The 16,266-nt window shown below is 40.1% G+C and overlaps 4 protein-coding genes across 6 annotated transcripts; 2 read left to right on the top strand and 2 right to left on the bottom strand.

Annotated features, from left to right (window-relative positions):
• Positions 1–548: 548 nt before the first annotated feature.
• ube2g1b (ubiquitin-conjugating enzyme E2G 1b) lies at positions 549–3,885 on the top strand. The gene is made up of 6 exons (XM_084572816.1): positions 549–845; positions 1,247–1,349; positions 1,459–1,556; positions 1,812–1,990; positions 2,671–2,770; positions 2,932–3,885. Exons 1-5 carry the CDS (start codon positions 803–805, stop codon positions 2,755–2,757), a joined length of 510 nt encoding a protein of 169 aa, XP_084428942.1. The 5' UTR covers positions 549–802; the 3' UTR covers positions 2,758–2,770; positions 2,932–3,885.
• Positions 3,886–3,972: 87 nt separating this feature from the next.
• Positions 3,973–7,148, bottom strand: arpc3 (actin related protein 2/3 complex, subunit 3). Its single transcript, XM_084572815.1, has 7 exons — positions 7,030–7,148; positions 6,550–6,649; positions 5,910–5,986; positions 5,396–5,464; positions 5,041–5,167; positions 4,486–4,580; positions 3,973–4,236 (listed from the first exon to the last, which is right to left on the bottom strand). The coding sequence occupies exons 1-7, from the start codon at positions 7,033–7,035 to the stop codon at positions 4,174–4,176; spliced, it is 537 nt and encodes a 178-aa protein (XP_084428941.1). The 5' UTR covers positions 7,036–7,148; the 3' UTR covers positions 3,973–4,173.
• An 83-nt stretch (positions 7,149–7,231) lies between these two features.
• Positions 7,232–9,666, bottom strand: gpn3 (GPN-loop GTPase 3). The gene is made up of 8 exons (XM_084572810.1): positions 9,519–9,666; positions 9,251–9,359; positions 8,779–8,946; positions 8,439–8,563; positions 8,226–8,341; positions 7,880–7,976; positions 7,660–7,788; positions 7,232–7,560 (listed from the first exon to the last, which is right to left on the bottom strand). The coding sequence occupies exons 1-8, from the start codon at positions 9,564–9,566 to the stop codon at positions 7,495–7,497; spliced, it is 858 nt and encodes a 285-aa protein (XP_084428936.1). The 5' UTR covers positions 9,567–9,666; the 3' UTR covers positions 7,232–7,494.
• Positions 9,667–9,992: 326 nt separating this feature from the next.
• rnf170 (ring finger protein 170) lies at positions 9,993–15,011 on the top strand. Of its 3 annotated transcripts, none has more exons than XM_084572811.1 (7): positions 9,993–10,169; positions 11,184–11,347; positions 11,622–11,697; positions 12,234–12,348; positions 12,669–12,742; positions 13,201–13,332; positions 13,463–15,011. In XM_084572811.1, the coding sequence occupies exons 2-7, from the start codon at positions 11,208–11,210 to the stop codon at positions 13,730–13,732; spliced, it is 807 nt and encodes a 268-aa protein (XP_084428937.1). In that variant the 5' UTR covers positions 9,993–10,169; positions 11,184–11,207; the 3' UTR covers positions 13,733–15,011. The 3 variants fall into 3 exon arrangements, with proteins under 3 accessions (XP_084428937.1, XP_084428939.1, XP_084428938.1); XM_084572813.1 differs by lacking the exon at positions 9,993–10,169 and adding an exon at positions 10,213–10,380; XM_084572812.1 differs by lacking the exon at positions 9,993–10,169 and adding an exon at positions 10,213–10,396.
• Positions 15,012–16,266: the final 1,255 nt, after the last annotated feature.

The following is a 16,266-nucleotide window of genomic DNA, read 5'->3' as shown; positions in this document are numbered from 1 at the left end:
GAACAAACCTGATCCACAGAGGCCCCTCCCCTCAACCCCATAGGACCCAAAGGCCCCCACTGTCAACATTCTGTTGCCAGACACCTCGGGACACCCTCAGAAGACCCATGTCCTTTCTCTGATGAGTCACAACTGTTTTGGAGACACAAGGGAGACCTACACAATATTAGGAAGGTGGTCATAATGTTATGCTTGATCGGTGTATGAATTACTTAATTCACACATTTTAAATTTTATATTACATTTACATTATGCATGTATTTGTTGCATCCAGTGGAATATAAAGTCATTTATTGAATCATTTCAGTTTTATTTTATTTTATTTTATTTTATAACAGTTTCGGTCCTCCAACCGCCTTTAGGCAGAAATGCACCAACTGGAGTTCAGTTTGCTGAAATACCACACGAAGAAGAAAAGTTACGTTGGGAAATTAATTTCCTAAATTGGTCTTACAGGCAAAACGTTTATGCAATAGGAGCACTAAATTCCTGCTGTTTTGCCAGAATACAACGAAGAAACATCACTATGGCCTCGACGCGGTCTCAAATTTAATTTAAAAGGAAACCCTTCCTGGTAACAGTACACAACATGAAAGAAGATTTGCCTGAGAGGCGACACTGAGGGCACAGAACCGTAGTCAACTTCCTCTGAATGTTTTTTTCTTGTTTGACTCATGTTGACGGTGTTGTCAGACAGTACGGGGGAGAAAACGTGGACAGTTACCTTCTCTACCTCTATTAACCGCCTTGACAATTAGCAGGAGTTATTTAATACGTAACTGAAAAAAAATATAGCTATAAAATGACGGAACAGTCTTCGTTGTTATTACGCAAACAATTAGCAGGTAAGTTAGCTAGCTGTTGCTAACGAGCTCAAACCCTTACTATTTCTGCTTTTTATTAATTTTTTAAATATATTGTCAGTCATACGCCTTTTATTTAGCTGTTGTTGTTTTGTGTTGGCCTGTTTTTTTTCACGTACTTGGCAGCAAAGATGGTATACACGTGTGTAGTTACCGGGCCGGACAGCTGTTAGCTTAGATCTTACTGTAAGGCTAGCTGTTCTTGCTCAATATCTGCTATTTCCAAATCACTCAGACTGGTGAATGTGCTTGCTTTTCCTCGGATTACCTCCCGCTTGGATCATTTTCTAAACTCATTAATGTGTTGCCAAACGTATAGAGTGTTGAGTTTCCTCTCATTTAGGCTGCATAGAGTAAACCCTTGTTATCGTATTAAATTTCAGAGCTGAATAAGAACCCAGTGGAAGGCTTTTCTGCGGGTCTTGTGGACGATGATGACATCTATCAGTGGGAAGTGGTGGTTATCGGACCTCAGGACACATTATTGTGAGTAAAAATATTCACCAGTAAACCTGTATTCACTCGTAGCTGAGTTATATGTTCACTCGACCCGCTGGTGTCCATCTTAACACCATGCTCTGTTTCTCATTTGCAGTGAAGGAGGATTTTTCAAAGCCACGTTAACCTTCCCCCGTGACTATCCTTTGAGACCACCTAAGATGAAGTTCATCACGGAAATTTGGCATCCAAATGGTTAGAATAAAGATCTCAGATCATTGTATCTCTAACCATCTGAATCTGAAAGTATTCAAAATAATTATTTAAGTTTAGTTTGCGCTCATTTACTCTGTTTAGATGGACAGTAGTATTCAACTAATAATCAGAATAATAGCCCCATCAGAATGAAAATGCGCTTCTGTGGGTGTACTCGTTTTTTCTTTCCAGATTCTTTGTCACCTGCAGAACTGTATCATTCTCTGTGTATGTTCTTGCTTTCCTTTCTGCCAGTGGCAAAAAATGGTGATGTTTGCATCTCCATCCTGCATGAACCTGGCGAGGACAAGTACGGCTACGAGAAGCCTGAGGAGCGCTGGCTACCGATCCATACCGTGGAGACCATCATGATCAGTGTTATCTCCATGCTGGCAGACCCCAATGGAGATTCTCCTGCCAACGTGGATGCAGCTGTAAGTGCCTCTTACTGGCGATACGTGTGTACCAGGCATTTGAAGCTATGTATTCATCAGAAATATTTTATTTGTAATCTCTTTTCTTTTAGAAATCCATATAAGTGGTTGAATAATGGGGGTGGGATGTGGTGGGTCAAATCACAAGCAGTCAAGCTTGTGTTAAAGTAGCTTATCATTAGGCTTGGAAGGTATCAGAGTATCATAGTGTACCTTGGTAAGACGACTGCAAGTGGCGACAGTGTTTCGGGCTCTAGTATGATGATAAAGGTGAGCCAGCCAACACGGATGAGGCTGCGTGCATCATGACACGTAAAACTAAATCACGAGATGATGTTGTCCAACTACAAAAGCAGTTTCTTAGCCACATGACTTTGTTCAGCTAAAAGTCTTGACATCTGCACAATAGGAGGACATGAGTGGATCTTTAATCTGGTCCCATCCTGTGTTTACACTTTACTACAAACACATACAGAGATATGCTACAGAGATTTAACAGTTTACTGTGGGGGGTATTGTTTTCAACCTAAGATTAGTCTGAAAGCTCTTTCACTGTAACAAATTTGTCCCAGAATAGTACGAATGCGAGGCCAGGAAGTAGTTAAAAGCATGTAGCACAAGAGGATGTTACAATAATGAGGTTGTGGATCAGAGTTTGTGTGTGTGTGTCTACCCTGCAGAAAGAGTGGAGGGAGGATCCTAAAGGAGTTTTTAAGAAAAAAGTGGCACACTGCGTGCGGAGGAGTCAAGAAATGGCCTTTGACTAAACTCATCATCTCAGTAAGTAATCACCTCGTTTAACAGGAAATGTCGTGAGAAATGACAGAGACCTGTGAAGTCGCTACTGTCGCAGATGGCGTCTTGTCTCATCAAACAACAACAGTTATAGTGCTGAAACACCAAATGGAGATGACTAAAGTGAAATGTTCATTTTGCTTCAGGTTGGAACTGCACAGTGGATTGGACAACTATTTACACATCAGTCAGCCGGACAACTGCTGGCAGAAATTTACAACTCCTCACCAATGAAGAAACTCAGCGCAGCCCTTTATTTCTTCTCTAGCCGTTTCAATAGTTGTTGCCATTCTTGAATATTGCTCAATGGCAGTGGCATTTATGCTGCCTAAACCACGTTTTCCATCAGATTACCATGAACAGTTAATCAGCATTTTCACCCACAGGACAATAATTACACAGCTTATTACTTTTTTTTGTTATGTACATACCCATCGGATTATTGGAGAAAACATCTCCTGTGATAAGTGTACCATTTTCTAAAGTTAGTTTACTTTGTACTTGCGTATTTATTTAGAGTGAGGCCATTTTTAGATGGATTTTGTCTGTTTTGAGGTTTTCTTTTTACTTTCAGCCTGCCACACTGAGCCATTCAGTCTCGAATCAACCATTTATGCAATTTTGGAGCGTTTGCAGTCATTTAAAGAGATGGAAATACAGACACTTGCTCTCCTTCCCCAGTACATCCTAAGTGCTCTTTCTCTCATTGAGTGGAATCACTCAGCACTGCCTTAACTCTGACAACCAGGGAAGGAAACCGCTCTTCAGTAAGGACTGCTCTTTGAATCCAGGAAAACTACTGTGACAAACCAAAGAGAGCACATCAATAAATGTGATTTTTAATCAAGATGCTATACATTTTAACTATGTGAATACAAACTCTGTTTGTCCTCATTATTGCACATGTAGAAGAAATGCATTCTCCTGTTCTGGTAGGAGTGGTAGTGGGTTGTCTAGTTCTCAAGTTCTTTGAATACCATCCACAAAAGATTCTATGTAGTAGCATTTTTAAAAAGGTATGCTGTTGTATTGACTTGGAGTAAATGAATGTTTGTGAAAACAATAATAAAGCTCAGTGTGGATATCGTTGATTGATATGGTTGAATGTTTCTACCCCTCCACTGTACAGCTTCAGTGTCACCAAAACGTAACTTCCTTCACAACAAGAAAAGAAAAAAAGTACCACGTTACTTTCCAATCTCCATGATTGCTTTATTGAATTAAGCACCAGCTTAATATGATCAACATCCAGACAAGTGAAGACATACCTGGGAAATTAAAGAGTATAAAATCTTAACACAAAGCAGACCCCTCCTTTCCCACCCCACCCCGAAAATCCATCCATCAGTCTCGCAAGTGTAGAACAGAAACTGCATCTGCGTAGCCATTCACTGTCCAGGAGCTGACAGACTTTTGTTCATGAACTGCTTCTTGACAAAGCACACCCACCACTGAAAGAAACAAAGATCTGTCAATAAAAAGTGCTCAAACTACAGCAAAGATTTTAGAAAAAGTAGCAGAGGACAACACAACCTAATTAGTAACAAGCCTGGACGATGTAGAACCTCCATTTAATATGTTAAAGAATTTAATTTGCAGACACCAAGTCATGAAACTTTTGACCTTGGCATCTCAATTTCCTTGCTCGGCCACGTTATGTTTTGAAAGCAGAATTGTTACTCTGGAGATGTTCGACTCACCTTGCTGGGTTTGTCTGTTTGAGGGTCAAACACGCGATCGCATAGTCTCAAGCCGGTCTCCTGGCGGATCTGCTGGAGGTACGCCCTCATGGTCTCTGAAATACATTGAAAAGCAAATATTATCACTCCAGACAGTATTATTGGAGAAGTGACACCATGAGAGGACATTTCATTCATGGCTACTACATCAAAAGCAGACCTCCCACATAATATTTTCTTGGCTATATAACTTCTCCACATTTAAAGGTGATTAAATGTCTTGGTGCAGGTTCACTGGGTTTCATCAATGTGGCTTCTGTGTAAGAACAAGTTTGAGGGAACCCCCTGCATGAAACAGCACTTTCAAACTCAGACGCTTGAAGTTGATATGGGCCTGGTAAGCGCTGCTATTTTTGGTGTGATTTTACCACTGCGAATTACATGAAATATAAGAAGGGCACAAGGAAACTGGTGCTTATTCATAGAACAGAGATGTTACATCAGTGACTATTTATTTTTTTTCTTGAAAAAAAACCTTATTAAGTGTGATCCCTAGTTTATAGTGCCGACTCTTACCATCCTCCTGCTTGTTTGCAGGTTTGGTATACATCGCGTTAAGAGGGAAGCCAGGCTCTCCAGGAATGGGAAAGTTAGTGATGCCCAGAGTGTACATCTCCTTCTCTCCCTGGTTCCTGGAGCTGCACTGTAAAGAGCCAAAGATACAGCAGAACAGATACAAACAGTCAGATCACCCGCTTCAATAGTACCTATAAAAACAGGCATTGAAGCAGCTACTTCCTCCTTGCTACATATGGGGTACAACAAATCACATTCGGTGATCCCGCTGAGGTCGCCAGCCTCCGATTTGGAAAACCTACTTTAGGAAATAATTGTTTGTTCAACTCTGTACAGTAACAAATCTTCAACTTACCTTCTGTAGCCTCTTTAGGCATTCAGAAATGTAGAGCGTCACATAGATCAGCGTCCTGTCAGCCTCATTCTGCAAGAAACAAACATACACTTTGCTGAAATAAAACCCCGGACAGGTCTGAAAAGCTTCAAGCGTATGTCCTGAACAACTATGAGAAGATTGTATTGGGGATGGGAAGAAACAAGTCGGGGCATGCGGAGGAACAAAGTGCACAGCTGCTCCAAGACACCCAGGGAGAAAAAGATGGGTAGGAGAAAAATACAGAGGAACAAGAATACTAATGAGGTAAATGCTTGTCTGCTTCCGTTTTTGCAAGATTTGGCTTGGTCCAATTTATACAGTAAAAGCTCAGACGTCATTTTTAAAAGTAAATATGTTCTTTTTTTAACTTCTTTCCTGACTTTTTACGTTCATGATGATGTCTGGAGTTGCAGCCACAAATGGAGCAATCGCACTGTGAGTTTTACAAAAACCACTTCCCTTAGATATTTCTGGTCATCTGAAAGCTGCTTACCTTGATTTCGTAGTTCTTAAAGAAGACATTGGCCTTGAAGTAGTAGATAGCCTCATCAATAATATCAGAGTCTATGCCTGCAATGCAATGCAAAAAAAAAAAAGGGCGTATCAGTAAATACAAGGCTTGCAGTATATGTGATTTATTCTAGGGCGCACATTTGTTAGTGTCACTTCCTGTTTTGGTCTTTCACATCTTTTCTTGTAAGTTCTATTTTTGATTTGCGATACAAGGGGATGCTGAGAAACGACTCCAACCACCCCGGCAGTTGTTTCACAAACTGAAGAAATTGTTGCAATTCTGGTTCAAGTGTTTTGTTTATGCATCATTACAATGTGTGGGTGATATAGATCCATTGTAACATTTCTGTGTGTGTGTTGTTTTACAGACTGTGAAAAGCTGGGAGTGTCAACAGACATCAATGAAGAAGTTAGACTTGAGGATGCACTCTTCAGACCATATAAGGAAGTGAAGCTGACATCAGGAACTGAACAACGTGTCGCATTATGGTATAAACTCTGCACACGACTTGCTCAAGAAAGTGAACCTGACATTTAAAGTAAATATTTGGTCCAGTGCATGCCTCTGTTCCATCTAAAGAGGAAGTAGCTGCACTTTTGGCTTATTCTTAGATTCTTACCGTCTCCTCTGGCCGGTCCTTTAAACTGAGTTTTGAGTGGGAGCAAAGCCATGTTCCCCACCAGCCTGGTTTCGGGGATCATCAGGCTCGAGTGATACGCCTGAAAACAAGAGGGAACATGTTTGTTTTCGCTGCATTTCTGTCAGGTAGCAGCTGAGGCATCCCTGCTACCATTAACCCAGCTGTAAGCTGTATACGGATTTAACGTGTTCTCAAATTACACAAATTACAGATGAAATGCTAAAAGGCACTTGCAGTTAAGTAACAGGTGCTAATTCGTGATTTTTGACACGTCGACTACCGTTAAATCGCGAGCAAATGCTAACTCAGCTAGCCGACTATGCTAAGCGACTCATCCTCTCAGCTAACGTTAACTCAGAGGCCTTTCTGTCACCCAATGGAGTTTATGTACAACTACTTTTCTTCGTAACTGGACAGTAACTACTCCTGCTAGTCAGTAATCGTGTAGTATTTACTTACCGGCATGCTGAATGACAAAAATCAGTCCAACTGCTCAGCGAGAAAAATATACTAGCACCGCAATACCCTGCTTCCGCCTATCCCACCCTTTAGCTATACAGGAAGTAGCTACGTGTCATGTGACGTAGCAGCCACTTGGGGGCGCTAATGTGCCATTTCTTTAATCCCCACACAGACACGAGTTATACATTTTGTGTTAAGTCTTTTATTTATTAAAATATAGCATTAATAAATGTATTTAACAGCAACTATTTAAATGTTTACATTGTCCTAAAATTATAGCTCATGAACGGATTGAATCTCTCAAGTTTATGAGACAACAAAACAGAAAACCATAAAAATATATGACCATGTGTCCATTTCTCTGAGTCCATGCAGTCACATGGAGTTCTTCAGCTGAACCTCTTCTTATACACAGTCTGTTTTTTTTTTTTTTTTGAGGCATCTCCTGGGTCACATTATTCATCAGCTGTTCACTCTGTCTTGAAAAATCTCATCATAATTTAGGTTAGCGGGCTCTTCATCAACCTCCTGTAGAAAAGGAAAAGATGGAAAACAATCATCAAATCCAACATACGCCATATTGTTAAGTAACATTTAATTGTGTTTTGTTTACGCTCGTTTCCTCACCCTCGGCTCCTTGACCTCCAGGTCCTCTCCATACTGTATGGAGAAGTCAATATGTTGCAGTACTATGTTAATACCTTCCTCATCTGTGCGGTCAAAAGGAAGGAATCTCACCATGCTGTAGTCATCAATCTGGATGCACAAACAGAGAAACCGTCTCATGACAAAGTTCAAGAATCTCATGCAAAAGTAAGCACAATACCAACTCAAGGTGTTTCCTTACCAGACCACAAATGGCTTCTGTCAGCTTCTTGAACTTTGTGCTTCTGACGTTATCAGAGGTATCTTCCATCATGGAGTACATGTCTGGGTCCAGGTACCTTGTGAAAATAGTAAGTAAAATTGCAGAGAAAAGGATTGAAGTGTGCCTCTTTTATTAAGATTACGTTTTGAGCTTCAGATTATTAAAGAAATCTACTTTATAAGACGGCATCAAACACTTCACGGTTACAATTTGTAACAATTCAGACACAACAACCCATCTTTTACTGGGGTCTTCATACAAACGGGGAATTATATGTATAGGTGTCATGTAAAACACTATTGTATTGTAATAATATGGAACTTACTTTTCAATTTCCTTCTTGGCTTTGGGACTGAGCAGGTCCATTTTTGTCATGATGTTTACTTGAGGAATCTCTAGTGACACCATGGCACTCAGGGCAGCCATGACTCCTGAGATAAACTACAGTGAAAACATTTAAGACAGGTTCTGGTCATTACAATGTCACCGCCCAAAAATGAAGCGCATTCAGAATAAAAATGAACACAGGCATTGTTACCTTAAAAGACTCCACCATGAATTGTGAGTCTACCAGAAAAACTCCACAAACCCGAAACTCCCACTGCTGGAGCTGCTCCACCAGCTGCTTCATTACAGGGAGGTGTGTATAAAGCTCAATCTGACCTGTAAGAAAAGCCACGTGTTAAAACTACTTCATTAGACACACATTGCCGTTTTTACATGGATAGGACAGGTTGCTCTAAACCTGCGACGGTAGCTATACTGGTGATGTAAATAAGACTTACACAGAACAGATAGCATCTCATTTCTGGGCCACACCTCAGTAAAAAAGCAAAATGTGTATGGCAGTTTCAGCAGATCTCTGCAAGAACATTTACCTGGGCAGTCAAACAATATATAGTCGTCTTCGACGTGACCCAGGCTTTCCTCCAGCCAGTCAAAGTTGTTGGCGAAGTATTCCATGCAGAAGACCAGGCCTCCATTAGGGCCAAACCTGAGAGAGGCGTCCTCCATCACGTCATCAACCTGGATGAGCTCACGGATGTCTGAAGGCATGGAAACAGTGAAAGGTTTTTGTTTGGATAATGAATAACACAAGTTCAATAAAACTCAAAGATTCAAAGCATTAACCACAGTAACCAGTCCTATGTATTTCACCTCTAACCACACAAATGACTGTTTTGAAATAAATGTAACACAGTAAATACCATTGAATAAGCAAAACCCTCAGTGGTTGACTATGAGTGTGTAATAACTTCTTCTTCTTTTTTATCATAACGTTTTTTTATTTTTTTTATTTGCTAGCTCTTTTATTCCATGTAACATAATCTAATACCGCACTGTACCCACCTGCCATGACAGGGTAGTCAAAGTGTTCAGCTGCTGGGTCCAAATTGACCACCTGAACAGAGCGGTTTAAGGACTCTGAATGCTGGACCATCGTGGAGCAGTAGGTACTCTGAAATCCAAAATAAAACTCAAACAATAAGCAAACAAGCAAAAAAAAAAGGCAGATGCCATCAGAAGTTGGACTGTGTTGAATACCGCCTCATGCCTTAGCATAGCGCGTTAGCCGAATAGCATAACAATTCATTAAAGCAGGTATAATCGAACTTACCTTACCGCTACCAGCTGGGCCCATCACTAGCTGGGCATAACGAGGCATTTTGCCTCAGTGAAAGGGATAATGTACTGAAGATAGTTTCCTTTAGCCGCTGAAGATGGCTTGTAATATTTATGTACTCATGTCTCAGGAATTCTTCTTCTTCTTAATATCCGTTGTGTAGTTCACTACTGCCACCTGCTGATCAGAGTGTGAATTTCACGTTATCAAGTCGGGATAAAACATAATATCATATGCAAAATAACAAGTAATGTAATAAACACACCGTTTGAAAGACTGACAGTTGTTGGTTCGGTTAGTTTTACTTCATGTTATATTTATTTATTTATTTATTGCCATTACATTTGTGGCAATGTGTGGGCTACCAACTATCCTGTGGAGGGCGGAAGCGTACCTTGGAGCATTTGCCTAAGCGACGAAGAAGAAAAGAAGGCGGAAGAAAAAGATAAGACTCAAACTGAAACAGCAACATCAGAATGCAATGCAAAAGCGGGAATACTAGTCGTAATTGCCTGCGACGTGGTGATTTGTCCGTCCCTTAAACCCGCCGTTGTTTTGGAATAAAATGCCCCGTTAGAGTAAATGGAGTGGGCAGGCCAAGTTTTTAGAAAGAGATTCCCTTGCGAAGGTGGACTTCTAGTTAAGGTAGGTGTCATTAACCGTGCCTTCCTTTGCAGTGTGTTGCAATTCACGGTGTCGGTTGCCTGAACGGCACTGGCTCGATTGTGCTCTTGTGTCGTACTTTACTCTTTGAACGGTTAACGCGTCAAACAGACCAAAGACGGTGTTTAGTTAGCTAGTCAAAATGGTAGCTATGTATTGAATTACGAGCGACAATGAACACGAATGAGCTCAGGTGTAGAAGAGAAGCTGTTAGTATTTTATCGTTTTTCAGTAGCTACAGCGTTATCAACAGTCCTGGGAGCTTTCAAAAGCGAAACAACACAACGCTGGCTGTCAACGTCAGCAGTATTCACAAATGTGTTACAACGCCTTAAATTAGCTACTTAACGCTAACACAGCTAGCTCTGTGGGGAGCATTAAGACAGACAATGCTAGTTTATATTAATGGCAGTAAATTACTGGGGAAGTAATCATGGTAACGTACATTGTAATTTAGATAAGCTAATATGGTGCTCTTATATGTGCTAGTGTGAAGATTTTTAAAGATTTACTGAAGCTGTAGCTAACAGGTAATTTAAAACAAGTCTGAAAGTTTGCAGCTTAATCCAGATAAATCCCTAAATCATCTGAAAAATTCAAACCAAATAACAGAACATTGCTCTGTGGCACTGTGCAGTTACTGTGCAAGTGACACGGTGGGACCATATGCTACAGAAAGAGATCTGTGTCTTTGGTGGTTTGGGGGGGATTGGTCACAGCAACCTTGTATATGTGGCTAGAAAAATCTAGAGTAGAGCACTGGGTTGTAATAACATTTAGGTTGTATCTAACAGTGGTAACATGTGCTGATTGGGGTCATTAAAACCATACTAACTTAAAACTGTCACTCTGTGCTGTACCACAAAGAGCATATTTGAAATCCACTCCTTTTGCTTATAAAAAAAAAAAAAAGTACAGTCTTTCTGTATAGGAACATCAGAAAGAGGACAGTGCTAAGTGAACGTCTAACCTTGTTTTTATTATTTTGTTTTCCAGCGTTGTAGGCTATGAGTGTGGGTGATGGAGGACAGTCAATGTGAGGACTTGGACTACCTGATCCAAGATGAGGACAGTCTCATTGAGGGCGTGAGCAACCAGGTCTTATTTGTTGTGGTGCTCAGTGTCACCTTCCTCGCAGGCCTCCTTACTCTACTCTGTAGGTAAGCAGCAAATGTGCATAAATTCTGATAAAGAAATACCACAATGTTTGGATTATTTACACAAAACCTTTCAAAATTTAAGAGAAAACACTGATAATGAATGACTTTGTCTCCCAAGTATTTTAGACTGGTTTGCAAGTTAATAGTTAATAAGCCAAGACATTGCAATTGGCACAAACTGAAGGATATGAAAACTTTCTGTGTTCTATTAAATGGTCACAGTTTCGACTTGGGGATATTGCATTGTCAAATGTCTGCCTTTTGACTTTTGCAGACAGGAGGAGCAGAACATTCATCCTGAAAATCAGGAGCATGTACGAGCCGTCCGACAACAGCTCCAAACAGAGCAGGTAAGAAAGCGTACGCAGCTCCAGCCTTTCCACCCAAGCATAGTTCAGATTCTGTTTTGGACTTCAGTATCATCGTGCCTGCTGAAAATAACTATACAACGGGGCCTGCAAATGCGTGAAAAATAATTAAACGCTGGACTGAAGAAAATTCAGAATCATATTTTAACTTAGAGGCTTTCATATTTAAGGTGAACTGAAAGTATTATTCTATCTAATCTCTGTCTTATATCAAGAAAGTAAGTTCAAAAATTATATTCATTTCCACCAAGTGTTTGTAATGGCTTTGCTTAAAAATAGTAGAAGGCTAGGGTAGCAGGTGAAAATTGTGTGTTGCCCAACAACTACAGGAAGTTGCAAAAGTCTGCCCTAAATAAACTGTACTTGTTTACAAAGAAGCCTGATTAAGATATTTTACCAACAGACGTACTGGCAGGCCGTTAGCAGGATTGATTTTTGTTAACTTATTTATATTTTCTGTTGGAGAGATGAATTACATTTTGTTTTTGAAATTTACACATGTGGTTCCTTTACTTCAGGATGAAAATTCTCAGGGGGAGGCCAGGCACCAGTATTACACAGACATGTCGTGTCCTGTGTGTTTACAGCAGGCTGTTCTGCCTGTGGAAACCAACTGTGGACACCTTTTCTGTGGTAAGTGTATGGTACATATTCTAGTAAAATGCACAAACAGAAACTAAACCATTAGATCATGAAACTGAAAGAAAAAACAAGAGAAATGTGTTGCTAGTGTGGTAATAGTTTTGCTGTCACATTTATAATCTTAGTTGACTCTGAATATCTAAATCGGTTGAGCTTTGAATGACAAGTACAAAGAAAACGAATGACTATAGAACTCATGTGCAAATGTGCATATGAATTAAAGCATAATTTAGTAGTATATCTTCAATTGTTTTTGCTAATAATTTTAAACTAAGCTTTACTCACGTGGCCTCTGCTTTATTCCTTCACAGGCTCCTGCATTATAGCCTACTGGAGGTATGGCACCTGGCTGGGAGCTATTAACTGCCCCATCTGCAGACAAATGGTGAGACTCGTAATGCTTGTTATTAATTTATCCTGAGCTGTCATTAATATCATTTCTCCTTGCTGCTCCTGCAATTGGACGATTACTTCTTAAAGGGCAATACACACATGTGCATTCAAAAGGCTGGGACAGTGACAGCTCCTATTTATAGTGGACAAGGCTTGACTCTGCAGGGCTGCAGGCCTCTCCTGAGCTTGATGGACACTTACTTAAGAAAGATGAGAAAGGCCCCACTTTATATAAATAGCCTCTGATGCTGTGCGTCTATCACCAGATTAGAACCGATCGCAATTGGTCGCACCACTCTTTCTCAATGTAAACAGTCTGATGAGGGGGTTCAGTAAAGGTTTATTATGCACAACAATGCCTTTCATGGTCACTGGAAATTAGTGTACTCGGGGGTCCTCGTCCCCTTTGAGAAAACTTGTCATGTGCTTATTTTTCCTCACCTTTTACAGGTAACATTGCTCTTCCCACTATTTCATGAGCATGCCGCGCCTCAGAGGGTGCAGGATGGCGAGGCAGAACCTCTGCTTATATTAAGAGACATCAACGACTACAACCGCAGGTTCTCAGGCCAGCCAAGATCTGTGAGTAAACATCATCCTGATAACTTTTTAGAACTCACTTGTGTATTATGATTAATTATTGGTATATTTCGGACAGACTTTTCACAACATTGTCTCTCTTCTATCTTTCTCTCTCTCTGCTATCCCTCAGTTTATGGACAGGCTGCGGGATGTGCCCACCCTGCTGCGTCATGCCTTCCGGGAGATGTTTTCCATGGGCGGCCTCTTCTGGATGTTCAGAATCCGAATTCTTCTCTGCCTCATTGGCGCCCTCACCTACCTGGCCTCGCCGCTCGACATCCTCCCTGAAGCACTTTTCGGACTTCTGGGCTTCATGGACGATTTCTTTGTAATCCTGCTTCTCTTTGTGTACATCTCTATCATGTACAGAGAGGTGGTTACACAGAGACTGAACGGCTAGGTGATCATTCACAAAAGAGGCCTTGGCTTGCTCGGCTCACAAAGAGTGAAAGTAGAGGTGGATGATTAAGACTGAACAAACATTCAAAGAACAGTCCATTGACAATGTTGCTTTTCTCAGTTGTTTGCAAAACATATGTGAATGTTGACTTTGCGTCTAGAATTTACAATTAATGTTTCATAAGCCAAATGACCAGCAAGAATAGAACATGAGGGAGGCTGTGTAATGATGTGAAAATCTACTTTGAATCAAACACTGTTGTCATCCAGGAAAATCTTTCTGGCCTGTCCATGTCCTTAAGGAACGTCCCTATTTGAAAGACGAATATTTCTACCGTTCACATCTTTGTTACTGAAAGCAGTCATTTTATTAATGTGCACAGCATCATAATGGCAGTGTATTATACTTTAATGAGTCCTTGAAAGTATTGTGTTAATGGCGCTGTCTTGATTAAATGGATTTAAAGTTGGCTGTCTGCATCTAGAATGTCAACCGCCAGCTACACGTTATCAACTTTCTTACTGTGGCTATTACAGCCTGTGTAGTCATTTACACTGATGATGCACTTATTTAATAAACGCATAACCATGCATATTTATGAGTTGATAAATATAGCTTTTGATGCTACTGTGAAAATGATTGAATCATTCTACCATAAAAAAATGTACATGTATTGATCAAATCTAATGTAATTTGAACCTTGTAAGCTGATGATGCATAGGATAGTCCTTCTAAAAGAAGCCAAACCACATGTGGTATCAAACAAGACTGAAAGAAGAATCTCTGCGGTGAAAGCATACGACATTATTGCAACTTTAAAATGTTTGATAACATACATTTTAATTTCCTATGTATATTTTTAACTTATTGTATTGTCCACATCCAAAATAAGTTCAAACATTTCACAGTTGGCGCTTTTATGAATTCTTTATCCAAAAGCAACTGGTTTCATTATAACTACCAAAACGTTCACATTTGTAATTTAATTTATTCATTCACTGGAGCCTATCCCAGCTGTAATTGACAGGCCGCCAGTTTATTGCAGGGCTAACACACATTTGTGATTTGAACAAGAAAATCTAGATATTTGGCATTTTTGTATCAATACAATACCATGCATACCCTCATTCCTAGAAAGCTCACTGAAGCGATGAATGTGAACCTCTCATTTCAAAGTTTATCTCGCCATTCTAAAGGTCATGGTGGGTTTTCTCCAATACAGATTGTACAATCTCAAATCAGCTGAATACATTGCAAAACTTTTCAGATTCTTCAAATGTCAGCGTCCATTTTTGAATCTAAAACAAAAAATAATCTAGATTTAATTGTTTTCAAAAAATAAACTGTACAATATGTCTGCTAATGGTGTACTTGTTAGAAAAGTGTTAATTTGTCGAGGATGTAAAATGAGTAAGTGGGATTTCTCGCTGTTCTATTGAAGATCTTTATTAGGAACTTTCGATGGTGCACAGTAAATATGCAGATCTCATTGTTAGCTTTTTTGACTCCTGTGAACCAACTAATTAGCATTGACTAGTCTGGCCAAAGAGAAGTGTCTGGTTGATTTAGAAACGGAAAGAAATGGAACCATAAAGAGTAATTGATATCATGTACATATATACGTATATTCAGTTCTTTATTAAGAATTTATTGGGCATGTGCTTTCTAAAGTTACCAGGAGTCCATGTGGGGTCTTGACCCTCAGCCTGAAAATGGCTGCTTCGGGGAGCTGACTGAAACACTGCCCAGGCCATTTGCTTTTTGAGGGCTCGCCTTGCTGAGTAAGCATTCATGTTAATAAATAGAAGAAGGAGGAGATTGAGGTTTGTGTGGCAGATCTACAGTGAACTGTGAAAATATTCTTGTGTGTGGCGCCTTCAGTTCGGCATCAACAACAAAAAAATCTCCCTTATTCTAAGGCGTGTCACATGCCAAGATGTGTCACACCTTGTCACTGACAGTGTCTCCTCCAATTTGTCTCTAGGGTGTTTGAACAACCTCCACCCTTTTGTTTTTGGTAGCTACACTAAGGCGAATGATTACAGCAACACACGTCGTAAATCTTCCCGCTGTTCTACAGCTGAGAACTGGTTGGGCGAGAGTCTTAATATTAGCCTGGTGGGAAAATACTGCTGGAAGCATCGAGAGTATCAGTGGAAGAGTCACTGCTTTGGTGCAATGTGCATCAAAGTTTACAATATATAATGGTCAAAGTAATGGAAACATGTCAGTACAAAATAATACAAATCAATAGTACTGCAAAACACAGCCTCCAAACTGAAAACACAGTTGATAAAACACAGTTGATCCATATTATTGACTGATTGCACTTTGCTTGCCAGAATGGGTGTTATTTTATTAAGTTTATTTGCAATTAACCCCGCATATTGTGAAAGTGATTGCGACTTCAGAACTGCCAGTGTACTACTCTACGGTAAATGTACCATTTACTGTCACTGTTTTGGAACAAATAACATGTCATTTCGAGATGCGGAAAAGTTTGTTCCTATATTTGTGGACATTTTCCTTTAAAA

The sequence above is a fragment of the Chelon labrosus genome (genome assembly GCF_963514085.1).
Source record: "Chelon labrosus genome assembly, chromosome: 22".
Lineage (NCBI taxonomy): Eukaryota > Metazoa > Chordata > Actinopteri > Mugiliformes > Mugilidae > Chelon > Chelon labrosus.
Note: the sequence above shows the minus strand (reverse complement) of the source record. Positions and strands in the feature narration are given on the sequence as shown.

Bases quoted from the DNA above. Each gene is read 5' to 3' on its own strand.
- ube2g1b (XM_084572816.1), top strand. From the start codon at position 803: ATGACGGAACAGTCTTCGTTGTTATTACGCAAACAATTAGCAG. The intron at 1,350-1,458 runs GTGAGTAAAAAT...TCTCATTTGCAG, and splicing joins GGACCTCAGGACACATTATT to TGAAGGAGGATTTTTCAAAG. The intron at 1,557-1,811 runs GTTAGAATAAAG...CCTTTCTGCCAG, and splicing joins GGAAATTTGGCATCCAAATG to TGGCAAAAAATGGTGATGTT.
- arpc3 (XM_084572815.1), bottom strand. The intron at 5,465-5,909 runs GTAAGCAGCTTT...TGTTTCTTGCAG, and splicing joins TTAAGAACTACGAAATCAAG to AATGAGGCTGACAGGACGCT. The intron at 4,581-5,040 runs GTAAGAGTCGGC...AATGTATTTCAG, and splicing joins TGCAAACAAGCAGGAGGATG to AGACCATGAGGGCGTACCTC.
- gpn3 (XM_084572810.1), bottom strand. From the start codon at position 9,566: ATGCCTCGTTATGCCCAGCTAGTGATGGGCCCAGCTGGTAGCGGTAAG. The intron at 8,947-9,250 runs GTGGGTACAGTG...CCATGCCTTCAG, and splicing joins TGACTACCCTGTCATGGCAG to ACATCCGTGAGCTCATCCAG. The intron at 7,977-8,225 runs GTAAGTTCCATA...TATTTTCACAAG, and splicing joins GCCAAGAAGGAAATTGAAAA to GTACCTGGACCCAGACATGT.
- rnf170 (XM_084572811.1), top strand. From the start codon at position 11,208: ATGGAGGACAGTCAATGTGAGGACTTGGACTACCTGATCCAAGATGAG. The intron at 11,698-12,233 runs GTAAGAAAGCGT...CCTTTACTTCAG, and splicing joins AACAGCTCCAAACAGAGCAG to GATGAAAATTCTCAGGGGGA. The intron at 12,349-12,668 runs GTAAGTGTATGG...ATTCCTTCACAG, and splicing joins CTGTGGACACCTTTTCTGTG to GCTCCTGCATTATAGCCTAC.